The sequence below is a fragment of the Schistocerca gregaria genome, chromosome 2 (assembly GCF_023897955.1).
Source record: "Schistocerca gregaria isolate iqSchGreg1 chromosome 2, iqSchGreg1.2, whole genome shotgun sequence".
Taxonomy (NCBI): Eukaryota; Metazoa; Arthropoda; class Insecta; order Orthoptera; family Acrididae; genus Schistocerca; species Schistocerca gregaria.
The window spans coordinates 560,815,722-560,832,390 of NC_064921.1; the positions used below are offsets into that span (position 1 = coordinate 560,815,722).

Sequence of the window (16,669 nt, forward strand, 5' to 3'; positions counted from 1 at the left end):
GTCAGATACATACATCCCCATTCATTGAGGATAGAACCACTTCACATGTACAGACTGGCATCAGAAGTGGAATCCCTCACCTTTTGGTCTCAAAAGGAGGCCATAATTTTCATGATAATATTCTCCTTGAGTTAGGCATCAAAATCTATCAGAGACCAGTGAGAAGTACTCAGAGTCCTGACTTGGTACACAGCACATCACTGCTACCTGCTCGTACACTGCTAGGGTGAACACATTCCCCACCACTGCCAAAACCCCAGCCAAACACTGCTGCCTAATACAGCACAGCTACATAATCCAGAGCAGCAATGTGGGTCCTCTTCTCAGCATTTGGTCTGATGGCATCTTGTGGCACAGACATCATCCCAGTAAGTGTTGCTAAAGGCACAGCTTTAGAACTGCTGACCTACCCAATAGGAGCGAATGAAATGCAGCAGCCACTTGATTAGAAAGCAATAATTTTATGTTGATGCATTTTTCACATGCTAAGTCCAAGGGAGAATTCTTAATATCCTTGCACACTTACGTTTAAACTTTTCTATAAATGTCTTGTCATTAACTTTAGCGGATGAAATATTGACTGCCCACTACAAATGAAAGTTATGACACAGGCAAATAGTAGTGACCCATTTCTGACTTTACTGAATCAGAAAGCAACCCTTGTTATTAAGAACATGGCACTGATGAAACATATGCTAACTAAACAAGGGCCACCATCTGATGAAAATTAGACTTAAGCATTTTGGCAACCCATCATTCTATTACGCAAGCTGCACTTTCTTTTCTTCTATTGCAGTCAAAAGTGATTAACAGCTTTCCTGCTGTTAATTTCACACATCCATTCTAGGGCAATAAATGTGAAAATATCATTACATTTATGCAAAACATGCAGAATGATGATCAAATGTGCTGTTGGTTTGACAGGTTTCCATTGTATACTGCTAAAATTAACTGGAGATGCAAGGTCTACAGTCAGTATGATCAGCACACTATGCCAGGAATCGATGTTTTTGTCAAGTGGTCAACCAAACAATTTTCTGATACAAAGAATTTTGAGTTTTTTACTGGTACACTCTGTCTACCCTCTGTCAGTGTACTGAGGAAGATTTTGAAACTTTTTCCAACCACATCTGCTCCATTTTGTGCCATACCTAGTTTTTTACAACACCTATGTATTGAGGTCACACAAAAGGGGGAACTGTGCACATGTTGGAGAAGCAGAGATGAGAGCTGTGTTTTTTACCAAGTGAATAAATCTGCAAATTGGGAGAGAAATAAAATTTGCATCACCCCCATATTTTCACTCTCATATTTACAATACACACTTCGGTCTGCTGAGGGAAGAAGCTACTCATCTTGTCTCATCCTCTTCTTAAGGGAATGATTCCCATTGGCCATTGTAAGATACCCAGATACACAGCCAATAAGTGTCATCACCTCTTACTGTTCTCACCGTACAGAGATCAGTCACTACCAGCTGCAACCATTCACCATACACTAAGCAGCAGGCACAGCAGATTTTGAGGGCACAAAGGTAACATGAAACAGTATAAGATCTGGTGTAGGCACTGCTATGAGCTCCCAATAAAATCAGTTATTTTCGTTAGTGTTGTAGGGTTAACAGGGTGGTAAACATGACTATTAAAGGCAACATAAAAGGAAAGCCAGTCAGGATGGTACAGGTGAGATTATAACTTTTGGCCCCTGGTGAAAAATGGCATTGAGAGCATGTCTTCTCATGATGGAGATTGGTGAAGGCAACTATGTTTTTTATCTGGAGATGCTTAGGGAAAGAGGACAGGATCTTGATGATATTCATGGGAATGATTTCCTGTGCCACTTTTAGGGAGTTGTGGACTTTGTCACAAACTGTTTGACTTAATGACTCAGTGCACTAATGTGACAGTGATGACACTTCAGAAGCATGAGTAACCCAGAAAAAATGGTGTATTCCCTGAGTTAACACAATATTGGTTGTGTGACCTGCATACATCTAACTATGGAAAATTTGAAACAGACATGTTCCTCAACATCTTTTCTCTGTTAACTTGTCATTCCACAATTTTTTTTCTTTTGCCTTTTATTGTATCATGAGTTTTTTCAATGGCTTCCTTCATAGCAACCTCAACTGGGTAGTCAGACTATGCTCCATATTCTGTGTTCTGCAGTCACAGATAAATTGATGAACCCAGAAATAAATTTCCTGAATATCACACTGCATCCATATGAAATTCAGCCAGTTCACTTTCAATATGTGTCTGCAAAATCTTTTATGTTAAAATATGACTTACCAAGTAGGAAAGTGCCGGTAGATAGGCACAATAAAAAAGAAACACACAAACACACACACAAAATTTCAAGCTTTCGCAACCAGCGGTTGCTTCGTCAGGAAAGAGGGAAGGAGAGGGAAAGATGAAAGGATGTGGGTTTTAAGGGGGAGGGTAAGGAGTCATTCCAATCCCGGGAGTGGAAAGACTTACCTTAGGGGGAAAAAAAGGATAGGTATACACTCGCACACACACACACACACACACACACACACACACACACATATCCATCCACCCATATACAGACACAAGCAGACATATTTAAAGGCAAAGAGTTTGGGCAGAGATGTCAGTCGAGGGGGAAGTGCAGAGGCAAAGATGATGTTGAATGACAGGTGAGGTATGAGTGGCGGCACCTTGAAATTGATGGAGATTGAGGCCTGGTGGACAATGGGAAGAGAGGATACATTGAAGGGCAAGTTCCCATCTCCGGAGTACGGATAGGTTGGTGTTAGTGGGAAGTATCCAGATAACCCGGACGGTGTAACACTGTGCCAAGATGTGCTGGCCGTGCACCAAGGCATGTTTAGCCACAGGGTGATCCTCATTACCAACAAACACTGTCTGCCTGTGTCCATTCATGCAAATGGACAGTTTGTTGCTGGTCATTCCCACATAGAAAGCATCACAGTGTAGGCAGGTCAGTTGGTAAATCACGTGGGTGCTTTCACACGTGGCTATGCCTTTGATCGTGTACACCTTCCAGGTTACAGGACTGGAGTAGGAGGTGGTGGGAGGGTGCATAGGACAGGTTTTACACTGGGGGCGGTTACAGGGGTAGGAGCCAGAGGGTAGGAAAGGTGGTTTGGGGATTTCATAGGGATGAACCAAGAGGTTACAAAGGTTAGGTGGACGGCGAAAAGACACTCTTGCTGGAGTGGGGAGGATTTCATGAAGGATGGATCTCATTTATTGGCAGGATTTTAGGAAGTCATATCCCTGCTGGAGAACCACATTCATTGTCTGATCCAGTCCCGGGAAGTATCCTGTCACAAGTGGGGCACTTTTGGGGTCCTTCTGTGAGAGGTTCTTGGTTTGAGGGGATGAGGAAGTGGCTCTGGTTATTTGCTTCTGTACCAGGTCGGGAGGGTAGTTGTGGGATGCAAAAGCTGTTTTCAGGTTGCTGGTGTAATGGTTCAGGGATTCAGGACTGGAGGAGATTCGTTTGCCACGAAGGCCTAGGCTGTACGGAAGGGACCGTTTGATATGGAATGGGTGGCAGCTGTCATAATGGAGGTAGTGTTGCTTGTTGGTGGGTTTGATGTGGACGGATGTGTGAAGCTGGCAATTGGACAGACCCACCAATCCACCAACAAGCAACACTACCTCCATTATGACAGCTGCCACCCATTCCATATCAAACGGTCCCTTCCCTACAGCCTAGGCCTACGTGGCAAACAATTCTGCTCCAGTCCTGAATCCCTGAACCATTACACCAGCAACCTGAAAACAGCTTTCGCATCCCACAACTACCCTCCCGACCTGGTACAGAAGCAAATAACCAGAGCCACTTCCTCATCCCCTCAAACCCAGAACCTCTCACAGAAGAACCCCAAAAGTGCCCCACTTGTGACAGGATACTTCCCGGGACTGGATCAGACAATGAATGTGGTTCTCCAGCAGGGATATGACTTCCTAAAATCCTGCCACGAAATGAGATCCATCCTTCATGAAACCCTCCCCACTCCACCAAGAGTGTCTTCCTGCCATCCACCTAACCTTCGTAACCTCTTGGTTCATCCCTATGAAATCCCCAAACCACCTTCCCTACCCTTTGGCTCCTACCCTTGTAACTGCCCTCGGTGTAAAACCTGTCCCATGTACCCTCCCACCACCACCTACTCCAGTCCTGTAACCCGGAAGGTGTACACGATTAAAGGCAGAGTCACGTGTGAAAACACCCACATGATTTACCAACTGACCAGCCTACAGTGTGATGCTTTCTATGTGGGAATGACCATCAACAAACTGTCCATTCGCATGAATGGACACAGGCAGACAGTGTTTGTTGGTAATGAGGATCACCCTGTGGCTAAACATGCCTTGGTGCACGGCCAGCACATCTTGGCACAGTGTTACACCGTCCGGGTTATCTGGATACTTCCCACTAACACCAACCTATCCGAACTCCGGAGATGGGAACTTGCCCTTCAATGTATCCTCTCTTCCCGTTATCCACCAGGCCTCAATCTCCGCTAATTTCAAGTTGCCGCCACTCATACCTCACCTGTCATTCAACATCATCTTTGCCTCTGCACTTCCGCCTGGATTGACAGCTCTGCCCAAACTCTTTGCCTTTAAATATGTCTGCTTGTGTCTGTATATAGGTGGATGGATATGTGTGTGTGTGTGTGTGTGTGTGTACGAGTGTATACCTACCCTTTTTTCCCCCTAAGGTAAGTCTTTCCGCTCCCGGGACTGGAATAACTCCTTACTCTGCCCCTTAAAACCCACATCCTTTCATGTTTCCCTCTCCTTCCCTCTTTCCTGACGAAGCAACTGCCGGTTGCAAAAGCTCAAAATTTTGTGTGTGTATTTGTGTGTGTGTGCGCTTTTTATTGTGCCTATCTACCAGCGCTTTCCCGCTTGGTAGGTCATGGAATCTTTGTTTTTAATATATTTTTCCCATGTGGAATGTTTCTTTCTATTTTATTTATGTTAAAATATTGAATACATAAACATGTTAATTGTATTTTTTCCTGAGGAAACCATTACTAATTGTAAAATTTAGACTAAACATCATCCAATAAGATGAAGCAGTTTCAGAGAGGACAGGGTATCTCAATCAGATAAATCAATTAAAAACTGAACTGATCTCACCCCTTGCCTGGCAGAGTAATCATATTATGTTCTCAAAAATTTACAGTTTGGTACAAGCTTTCATAGTATCAAATGAAATCTTTTGTACCTCCCATCAGACTGCTGAAATGAAAAATGTAATAGTAATTAAACTTGTTTACAATGATGCTCTGTATTTTGCTCTGGATTTTTACCCATTTTAAATGGAAATAGATAATTTATAGGAAGAATTTAAATGTTCCAGCAAAGACTTAGTATAATCAGAGTCAATTATCATTATTCAACATTTTAATAGTCACTGTTATCTAACTCACACTTCACAACATTGAAGATTTGTATCTGTCTTTGTTAAAGTTAGTAAAAAGGAAACAAGGTCCTGCCACTAATACTGTTTAGTTTACGTATTTATTTATTTAGCATCTGTGCCATCGTACAAACAATATTGGACTTGTCATAAATAGAAATTAACAATATAGATGATGTAAATAAAATAGAAAGAAACTTCCACATGGGAAAAATATATTAAAAACAAAGATTCCAAGACTTACCAAGTGGGAAAGCGCCGGCAGACAGGCACATGAACAAAACACACAAACACACACACAGAATTACTAGCTTTTGCAACAGATGGTTGCTTCTTCAGGAAGGAGAGGGAAAGACGAAAGGATGTGGGTTTTAAGGGAGAGGGTAAGGAGTCATTCCAATCTCGGGAGCGGAAAGACTTCCCTTAGGGGAAAAAAAGGACAGGTGTACACTCGCGCACACACACACACACACACACACACACACACACACACACACACACACACACACACACACACACACACACACACACACACACATATCCATCCGCACCTCTCCCTTAAAACCCACATCCTTTCGTCTTTCCCTCTCCTGCCTGAAGAAGCAACCATCGGTTGCGAAAGCTAGTAATTCTGTGTGTGTGTTTGTGTGTTTTGTTCATGTGCCTGTCTGCCGGTGCTTTCCCGCTTAGTAAGTCTTGGAATCTTTGTTTTTAATATAATTAACAATACAGAATATACAAAATGAAATTGTCTACAATTGGATTTGTCATACACAGAAATTAAAATATAGAATCTACAAAATGAAATTGTCTATACTAAATGACAGCAAACTTACAGTTTCTTTCCACATAATTGTTTATATTAATTTGTTTCTTGGTAACAATATATAACTAGTACTATAGATGGTAAAGTGTAATAAAAGCTGAAACAAACAAAGATAGAAAATTTTGGAGTTTAGTTTGTAAAGTCATTTTCTTGATCTTCAAGATATTCGTTTAGTGAGTAGCAACATTTATCAATTAAAATTTTTCTAAGTTCCAATTTAAAAGTTGTATTGTCCTTTAAATCTTTAATGTACTGAGGCAGTGCATTATAGATCTTAATGCCCATGTGGCTTACATGCTTCTGAGTTCGTGTTCTTCTTACTTGTTCTATGTGGAGATCATTCTTGTTCCTTGTGTTATAGTTGTGATAGTCTGCATTTGTGTGGAGATTGCTTAGATTAGCTTTGGTTAAGAGTACACATTTAAGTATATAGACTGATGGCAGAGTAAGTATTCCTAACTTTTTGAAAAGAGGTCTGCAGTGAGCTTGTGTCGGACTGAGTGTAATTATTCGAACAGCCCGTTTTTGTAAAATAAAAACGTCTTTCAAATTAGATTTTGAGCTTGCCCAAAACACTATTCTAAATAAGGCAACAGAATGAAAGTATCCAAAGTATGCAATTCTGATGCCTTCTAGAGTGCAAACATTTGCAATAACTCTCAGTGCAAAGCAGGCTGAGTTAAGTCTGTGTGTAAGAAATTTTACGTGGTGTTTCCAATTCATAGCTTCATCTACATGCATTCCTATCACTTTTGCAAAGTGCACTCTCTCTATTAGTCTGCCATCCAGTTCAAGATTAATGTCTTCATCCTGAATCATTTTACCAAACTGTATGTAATTTGTTTTCTTTGCATTGAGTGTAAGTTTATTTGCAGTGAACCAAGACTCAATACTTTTTAGGATTTTGCCAGTAGTTGACTGTATTGAGTTTTTAAAGTCACTCACTATCAGACTTGTGTCATCTGCATATAGTACAATTTTGGCTGTATCATATTGTAACTGTAAATCATTGACATATCTGAGAAAGAGTAGTGGCCCTAAGATGCTGCCCTGGAGTACTCCTAAAGGAACTTATTTGCTTCTGAAACTAACCTTATTTTTTGATTTGAATTTACAGTGGTGAGCTCTGCAATCTGAGATGTTTTTGAGATATGACTCAAACCACATTTTAACTCTTCCTCTAATACCTACTGCTTCCAGCTTATCAAGGAGAATTTCATGGCAGACCGTATCAAAAGCGTTCGATAGATCTAAATTGATTCCTACTACACTTTTGTTTTTCTCCAAATTTTTAATTATTTCTTGGGTGTAGTCTATGACTGCAGTTTTTGTGCTTTGTTTTGCACAAAACCATGTTGATTACTATTCCAAAGTTTATCATTGTCTAGGTAACTAGTGACTCTCAATTTCATCAGTTTCTCTAATATTTTGGAGGAAGCAGGAAGAAGTGATATGGGACATTAGTTTTCTATTTTATGTTTGTCTCCATTATTAAATAGTGGCCTCACTTTTGAGATCTTCAGTTGTTGAGGAAACACACCTTCATAAAGGATAAATTTGCAATATGTGCTAAAGGTTTTTCGATCTGCACTCCAGTCCTTATTATGAGTGAAAATGGTACTTCATCAATACCTGCTGCCATTTTTTGTTTTAAGCTTCTAATCACTCTAAATAATTCCTGTTTATTTGTTGAAGGAATATTCATGCTGCAAGCAACCCTTGGAGCATGTATAATTTTTGTTTTGTGAAGTTTAAGTTTAATGAATGTGGTACATTTAAAAAATAGTTATTAATATAGTTTGCCATTTCCTTCTTTTGTATATTGAAATTTTTGCTGCTTTTGAGTTTTATTTCTTCCTCTTTTCCCAAAATAGTAGTTTCATCCCCCACAATGTCCATATAGTTTGTGGTTTTTTGTCTGAGTTACTTATTAAATTGTCATTATATAGCAACTTTGCCTTTGCTATTGCCTTTGGTATATTTTTCTGTATGTTTTTACATATTGTACAAACTGTGGATCTCAGGAAGTGTTAATTTCTTGCAAATTCCATGTATCTTAGTAATGATCCCTCATGTAGAATGAATCATTAGCTGATCGTTATGTAGGACTACATTTTTCAGTAAAAAGTATGTCAACTTGCCGGCCACATACGTGATTGTCTTTCACATTAAAATTAAGTTACCTTCATTTCTTTTTACATGTAGTGATGTATACCTGACTTCATAATCTCTCTCTTTCTCTTTCTTTCTTTCTCTCTCTCTCTCTCTCTCTCTCTCTCTCTCTCTCTGTCTATTGTCTATCACATGCACATGTGCCCACCCATTCACCCCCCCCCCCCCCCCCCCACACACACACTGGTATCCATTTAGAAATTCTTCTAGGTTTAAAGGAGTTATCAAGAAGGTATGATTTCAGTTGGGCTCTCATTTCAACACCAGAGAGCTCCCTTTTTTTGTTATAGAATGTTAGTAGCTAACAGCTACAAGATCTGTTTGAAATTGTCAGTTATTTCTAAACTTTACAGCTTACAGTGTGTGTTGTTAACCAGTTTCTGTTGCTTTCTTTTTAATGACAATATTAAGCTAATTACACTTTTGTTCAATAGAAACCTATTTTAACTGCAAGATTTAATGTGAGTATCTTAAAATGTGGATGTAAATGTTTCAGGAAAAGTGTATAAAATAAGGGAAAGGAAACCACCTAACAGACAGTGGATCAATGTGTGGGGCACAGAAATATGTCACAGAAAACAGCATTCACACTAGCTTTCGAGTGTTGGCTTTTTTTCCTAGTCATAGTACACATATACACACACAATCACAGTCACCTGAAAGCATACCCTGTGGCCATGGCAATTTTTTTTCCCCAAGGAAGAGAAATGACTCAAGCATTTGATCCAGGTTCAGTGATAATTTGGGCATAGTGTGTAGCAGAACACTGGCCTAGTCCCAGGGGCAGCGACAAATTGGACTGTATTTATCACAACATGGCCGAGCACTGTGCTCTTTAGTGTAATCTGCAGTGCTGGTGTTGTCCTGCTGCACATTTTCATGGAGCCACAGAAGTGCTTGCTCAGCTGCATCCACTGTTGCCTTCCATTCTGAGCTGTTTACCTCCAGTGGGTATGTCTCACCAGGATCATTCTTGAGGTTAAACACAAGCGGAGACGAAACATGTGATACCGAAGGACCAGTGCGGCCACCACATTCTGGGGAGCCACCTGTACAAATGGATAATGAAATGTTGACATAAGGTTAGCTGCTAGTTTTCACAGAGGCAATTTTGAACAATAACCACAAGAAAAAATTGAAACAAAGCACAAGATTATAACGAAATTAATTCCGCACTTACAAACAACCAACAGTTTGACAATGTTTAAATTTGAGCAAACAGTATGTGTATGAAGGCTGATGCAGAAATTAGGGTAGCTCTTTAATGTGTGATACAAAGTGAGCAAAATGGCACAAGGTAACAGCAAAATTAGAAGCATTCCTATTAATCTTTTTTGAACCAGTTCAAATATAAGTTTTGAATACCAGTTTGCAAGTAAACTTAAAAGAAAAACTGGAAATGTTCAGTGAATATTCTTCCTCTCTGCAAAATGGATTATACAGCTGTGGACCCAATCCAAGTATCCATCATGTGGAAACACATCAGCAATATTTAGAAACTGATTAAATATCACATGTTGATTAGACATACACAGTCACTAAATTATTACCTCAGTTATGGTCACCTCACTAACCAGCAGAATTAACTAAATGGCTACAAGATGGCATTACAAATCATTAAGTTGACTTGGAGCATAGCAACATTATAGCAAATAGCAGTAAGTACACTATCTTCTCACATGTTACCACAATAGTGCAGAGCAAGAGGCATTCCTATAAACTACTAGTAACACTGTGTCTTGAGACTAAAGTTGGCACAATTTTGCTTCATCACATGGTGAGTGTTGAAATTATCTGTGTATACTTTATGATTTTGCTTATGGTGTTGTACATTAATGGTATGTAGCTGAAAGTTGCAGTGAGGTGGTCATGGTAGGACTTCTTGTTACTTTTATCAAAAGGAAATTCACTCAAGAAACCTGTAAACTTTTGAGACAGCATTGCTGGCCAGTGCTTACCATCAGAAGATGATGTATTTAATACTGCCATTGTAGATGGAAGAGTATGTGGCACTAGCCTAGTTTTTAGTTTCTTCCTTTGGAAGGACAGAAAGGAATATAGAGATGGATAATAGGAAGTGCAGGCAGCTCAGATCTCAGGATGGGAGGGATGTACTGGTACTGGGGACAAGAAGAGGCTCTTCTCCCAAAAACTATCTCATCTGTATGACAACAGATGTTTGTTGAGTTAAGTTCATTCAGTCCACACATTTGTTATTTAAATTTAGGCTCATGAATGAGTTTGTGTTATATGACTGCTATAATAACATATATTTGGTGGAATCAGTGAAGCCAGCTCATTTTGGGGGCATCTGAAGGATATTTAAGAGTTTCTCTAATTAAAATATACTGTGCATGGTATCAGCCTGACAAAACAACAAACCATGGAGTAATGGGTACAGGTGCTAAGGGGAGCTGAAGATGAGGCAAACGTTAGGATTTTGGCAACAGGTACATACGAATTCACATAATACAAGAGAGCAATTGACCATCTATTTCAAACATTGCTGCTTCCTTGGTGGTAACAGCTGACAAAAATGAAGAAACCACTCGCCTAAAGCTGACTAAAGCTTGCAATATGTGCTACAACAAAATTTCTGTATCTTTTGAGTATGTTAGTTGGTCTTTTTCCAGTTTAATACCCCTCCTCCCCCCCTTTCTCTCTCTCTCTCGCTCTCTCTCTCTCTCTCTCTCTCTCTCTCTCTCTCTCTCTCTCTCTCTCTCTCTCTCTCTCTCTCTCTATCCGCCCACCCCCCCACCCCATCCCACCCCCATATACACACTCCCACTCATTCACTCCCACATAACATAGTACAGTTCAGTACAGGGAAAGGCATAACACCAGAAATAAATATAGAGTGTGGGGGAAAATCTTTAGCTAAAGCAGATTGTTCAAAATTTCTGGGTGTCTGTATTGATCAGAATTTAAACTGGAAGACACACATTGACAATCTACTGAAACGATTGAGGTCAGCTACCTATGCTGTTAGTGTCATTGCAAATTTTGGAGACAAGCACATCAGTAAGTTAGCTTACCATGCATATTTTCATTCGTTGCTTTCTTACGGAATCATCTTTTGGGGCAATTCATCATTAAGAAAGAAGGTATTTATTGCACAAAAACGTGTTATTAGAATAATGTCTGGGGCTCATCCAAGATCATCTTGTAGACAATTATTTAAAGAATTAGGGATATTGCCAGTAGCTTCACAATATATATACAGCCTAATGAAATTTGTTGTTAGTAACCCAGATCACCTCAGAATTAATAGCACAGTCCACAGCTACAATACTAGGAGACAGCGTGACCTTCACTACCGTTCATTGAATTTGACATTGGCACAAAAGGGGGTGAATTATACTGCCACAAAGATTTTTGGTCAATTGCCAAACAATATCAAAAGTCTGACAGACAACCAATCGGCATTCAAAAGTAAGTTAAGGGAATTCCTGAATGACAACTCCTTCTACTCCATAGATGAATTTTTAGACATAGGCCAAAGAAATACAGTAAGCATTAACAATTGTACCGTATATAAGACTAACAATGATTATTTGGGATAAATGAATCTTGTGTACTTTGACACGTTCCACATCATTACGAAAGAATCGTATTCATGATCCATGGAACAAGTAATATAACTAACTAACTAACAGCATCATATACACATAGTAAAAATAATATATTAATTTTCTGAAAATTTGTCACCTGTGAAAGACAGCGATATATGAACCGTGTTAGTACCTATTGTAAAAACAAAGATGTTAATATCTATGAAACCATTGTTTTATAGGGGACCAATGTAAACAGCTCTCTTGGGATTAAGTCTCACAGAAGATTAGGTGTTGTTGGAAATTAGGTCATTCTTGATCATTGTTGCTGAGCTGTATTATTAAATGTGAGTCTAATTTACATGTGTAGAACGAATGTCCATTAAAGTATAAAAAATATGTTGTTATATTAAGAATATGTTGTTTGAAGAGCCTCTTCCATCTTAGATAAAAGAAAACATAAATTGCATTTGGTGTGAGTGAGATAATTAAGTACTGAAGGTTTTCATTTGGTTCATGGTTATTTCAAAAGCCAATTTGTGTGTAATTACTGTTAGCATATTACATATATTAGAACCTGCAGTCATTTATTTTTCACAAAGTCCAATAACTTTTCTGAATGCAAGTATTCTGAATGGAAATTTAATTTCTTTTCACGGTCAGCCAAATACCAAAAGAATTGTTTCCACGCTAACTGGATTGCAGCTATTTAGCGTTATAAAGGAAATGAAATGAACAGCATTGTTATAGAATGGAAAATCCAGGATGGAATGTAAGAATATAATGAAAATGATAGTTGGTACTCACCATACAGCAGACAGGCTGAGTCGTAGAAAGGCACAACATAAAGACTGTCAGGAAGTCAGCTTTCGGCCAACAACACCTTTGCCAAAAATAGACAACACGCACACACACACACACACACACACACAGACACACACACACACACACACACACACACACACACACACACACACACACACACACACACACACACACACCTCTCTGCAGCCTGGTTCCAGCTGCCAGAGAGGAGGAGGAGGAGGAGGAGGAGATTAATGGATTAGTGTTAACGTCCAGTCGACAACAAGGTCATTAGAGACGGAGCACATTCTTGGATTAGGGAAGGATGGGGAAGGAAATCAGCCATGCCCTTTCAAAGGAACCATTCTGGCATTTGCCTGAAATGATTTAGGGAAATCACGTAAAATCTAAATCAGGATGCCCGGAGATGGTTTTAAACCATCTTCCTCCCAAATGTGAGTCCACTGTGCTCACTTGGTGTTGCCAGAGACAGTGGTCACATGATTTTTGACAAAGGCTTTATTAGCCAAAAGCTACCTTTCTGACAGTCTTTATGTTGTGCCTTTCTGTGACTCAGCATTGTCAGTATATAGTGAGTTTCAACTATCCATTTTGTTATGTTGAACAGTATTAATATCATTCTGGACTTTTATGAAAGTAATTGAGATTAAACCAAAGGTATAATGTTACCCCAGTTCTCTTATAATGTTACCACCAAAGAAAGAGTTTCAATAAATAATTCCATGTAACATTTAATGCTCTTGATTATCTGATTCAGAATATAAAGTCAGTTTCTCATAATCATAGGTGGCAATGTTATAGTGGCACTGTGAAGTCATTCTCTTAGCTGTTTGGGACTCAAGAGCTGGTATCTGGTGGTAGGGGCCTTTGTTCAGGCTTAAGCTGATGGAGTCATCTCCCGTAATCTGCCTAGTGTGGTTTGCTGTTGCAGCCTGCTTGGCTGCCATATGGCCTAGTGACTTTCTCATGAACAAATATTTTCCAGCCCCTGTAGGAAATAAACTCACAAAATGACTTGTGGGGGAATACTATTAGTGGGAAATGCCTGCATTCTGCTCCTGAGGCTGATTGGCTATCAGATCTGAATGGTAACACAGTTCTGTACAGCTCCTATTAACTCGCTAAAATGGAGTTTCAGCTGGCAGCCCTCCAGGATGTAGGAAGCAAATTGATTAGTCCTCTGGGTCAGAGACGTTTTCTAAAAGTGGTCAACATTTCTGAAACAAGGAGTTAGTGGCTCTTCATGATACACAAAGATGTTTCCTGTCTATGGGATATTTGTAAGAAATCAAAACTGCATTCTCAGATGCAGATGTGGAATTCTGATAACATAGTCAATTTCCAGTTTTCAAGGCAAGTGTTGCAGTGTAGTGAGCATGCACATACTAGGTAGGAAGAGACCTCATATTGTTGTGTGGAGACATTAGTTATCTGGAGGTGGTGTTTAATAAGAGAAATAGACTTGCTGAGGGCTAACTGAAGACAATAAACTAAATTTCTTTCCATGGAAATTGTAAGTTTGTTGTTTTGTGTGACATCTGACCAACTGACTTTGAACATGCAGTAACAATTTTGACTATGTTTATCACAGATGCTTGAGCACTGAGTTGTGTGTGGCACAATCGACAGTGCTGGTGCTGCCCATTTGCTTACATTAATGCAGCTATGCAAGTGCCTATTCAGCTGAATCCATTGTTGACTTCGATTCTGTGTTAATTACCTTCAGTGGTATGTCTCACCAAGAAGATCCTTGAAGCTGAACACAAGTGAAGATAAAACATGTGAGTGGAAGGAAATTAAAGGACGACAGAAGTTGAGAAGAGTGTGAGACAGGGTTGTAGCTTATCACCATGTTATTCAGTCTGTATATTGAGCAACCAGTACAGGAAATCTAGAGAATTTTGGAAAAGGAATTAAACCTCAGGAGAAGAAACAAAGCTTTTAAGTGTTACTGTTTATATTGTAATTCTGTGAGATGCAACATGTTGTAATATTATATTGTAATATTATAATATAATTCATGATGTTTGTGATGTGTGTTAGTGATTACAGGGTATTCCAGGGGCAATATGAAGTGGGCAATTGAAACTGTAGTTGTATTGTAGTCTTATTTGCCAGTTAACTGAAGTTATAAAACCAATAAACAGACATTTTTTCTTGTTTCTTAACTGATACAGTTAGAAGAGAAGGGACTTTTATTGCACTACAATAATAAAACAAACTGACAAAGTCAGAAGAAAAGATACTTGCATTACACAGAAAAACCTCATTTTTACATTTTCCACTTTTTATGTTCATTTTTGTCAGTCTTAACAGAACCTATTCTCTCAATACAATGTTTTCCCATCATTAACAATTCTGTGTTACAACATTTGCCACTTTTTAAGTTTTCATGGTGAAAAATTACATCAATGACTTTCCCAGCAGTGTTACTCATAGTGAAAAAATTCTCTTCGCAAAATTTCTAGGAATGAATATTGATTCTCAGTTGAAGTGGTGTGAAATGTAGATGGCGGCTCTATAGACTGTGTAACAAATGCAAAATTTCTAGGACTGCCAATTTTGCCTCTTACGAATTGCAAAGTTACAGGAGTGCTGGGAAAGAAGGCACAAATTATAAAGTACCAGAGAGAGGTTGAGGTTTCCTTTGGTCCAAGTATGGAGGATGTATCACACACTCTGGCAATAGCAAGCAAAGTATTTCAGAAGAAAGTAATTTTAGAGAACATTTGTCATGGAGAAGAGTGGTTTTTCTTAGTCCTTTAAGATGAACATGAAGAGTTTCGGCCACAATAAACCTTTTCTTGTGGTTACCAGTTTCGGTCAGTTACTGACCATCTTCAGACCTCATACAATGTTAGTAGGTGGTGGCAGTGAATGGAACAGGCACTATGAACTCCATGAATCTAATATAAATATGAGTACTACCAAGTCTTTTCTGAAATTATTTGCCTGCATCGTAGCTTTTTACAGAAGTGAAACACAGACAATAAACAGTACAAATGAGAAGATAATGGAAACTTTTGAAATGTGGTGCTCAAGAAGAAGTTGAATATTAGATGGGTAGATCATGTAACTAATGAAGAAAAGAAATTAAAATGAAAAGAAATTTATGTCACACCTAAGCTAAAAGAAGAGGTGGTTGGTAGGACACAACCTGAGACATCGAGGAATTGTCAGTTCAGTAATTGAAGAGTGTGTGCAGGTGAGGAGGGAACAATTTGCAGCACAAGGCCATAGTTTGACTACAGTAAAGAGGTTCAAGCTTGAGCTGCAGTACTCACACAATGTAGTCAGTCAGCTGTGCAGGTATACATGTACTCTATAGCCCTGAATAATAATTTATCTGAAAACCAGAAACAGTTTGTTTATCTGCCTATCAGTAACTCAGCACTTCAAGTATTCCATGTATTGCCACCTTTACTCTTTTGATTATTTATATTCTGCCAAGCACTTTCCATTAACATATTAATTTTAAAATGCACTTTAAAATAAAACAAAAAGATGCACCATGAAGGAATTATCTGAATGAGATTAAATCAATAGATGTAATGAGGCATGTACAGACAAATAAATGATTTCAATTTCAGAAAAATTCAACAATTTATTCAAAGTAAAGGAGCTTCACAAACTGAGCAAGTCAATAACATGCTGCTCCACCTCTGGCCCTTCCTCCTCAGGGCATGCCAAATTCTGTCCACTTGCGCCATTAGATTGTAAAAATCTGGAGCTGGTTGTGGGGCCCTGCCTATTATACTCCAAATGTTCTCAACTGGGAAGAGACTGGAAACATTACTGGACAAGGCAGTGTTTGGCAAGTCCAAAGACGAGCAGTATAAACTCTTGCTGTGTGCAGGCAGGCATT

General features: G+C 39.1%; 1 protein-coding gene across 4 annotated transcripts in view; it reads right to left on the reverse strand.

The window, feature by feature from the left end:
• Positions 1-9,018: 9,018 nt before the first annotated feature.
• The window catches only part of LOC126332426 (arylsulfatase G-like), a 129,986-nt gene continuing 122,335 nt past the window's right edge, over positions 9,019-16,669 (reverse strand). For all 4 annotated transcript variants that reach the window (XM_049996605.1, XM_049996607.1, XM_049996608.1 and 1 more), the window contains one exon: positions 9,019-9,477. In XM_049996605.1, coding sequence (XP_049852562.1) covers positions 9,200-9,477 — 278 coding nt within the window. In that variant the 3' untranslated portion in view covers positions 9,019-9,199. The remainder of the gene's footprint in view (positions 9,478-16,669) is intronic.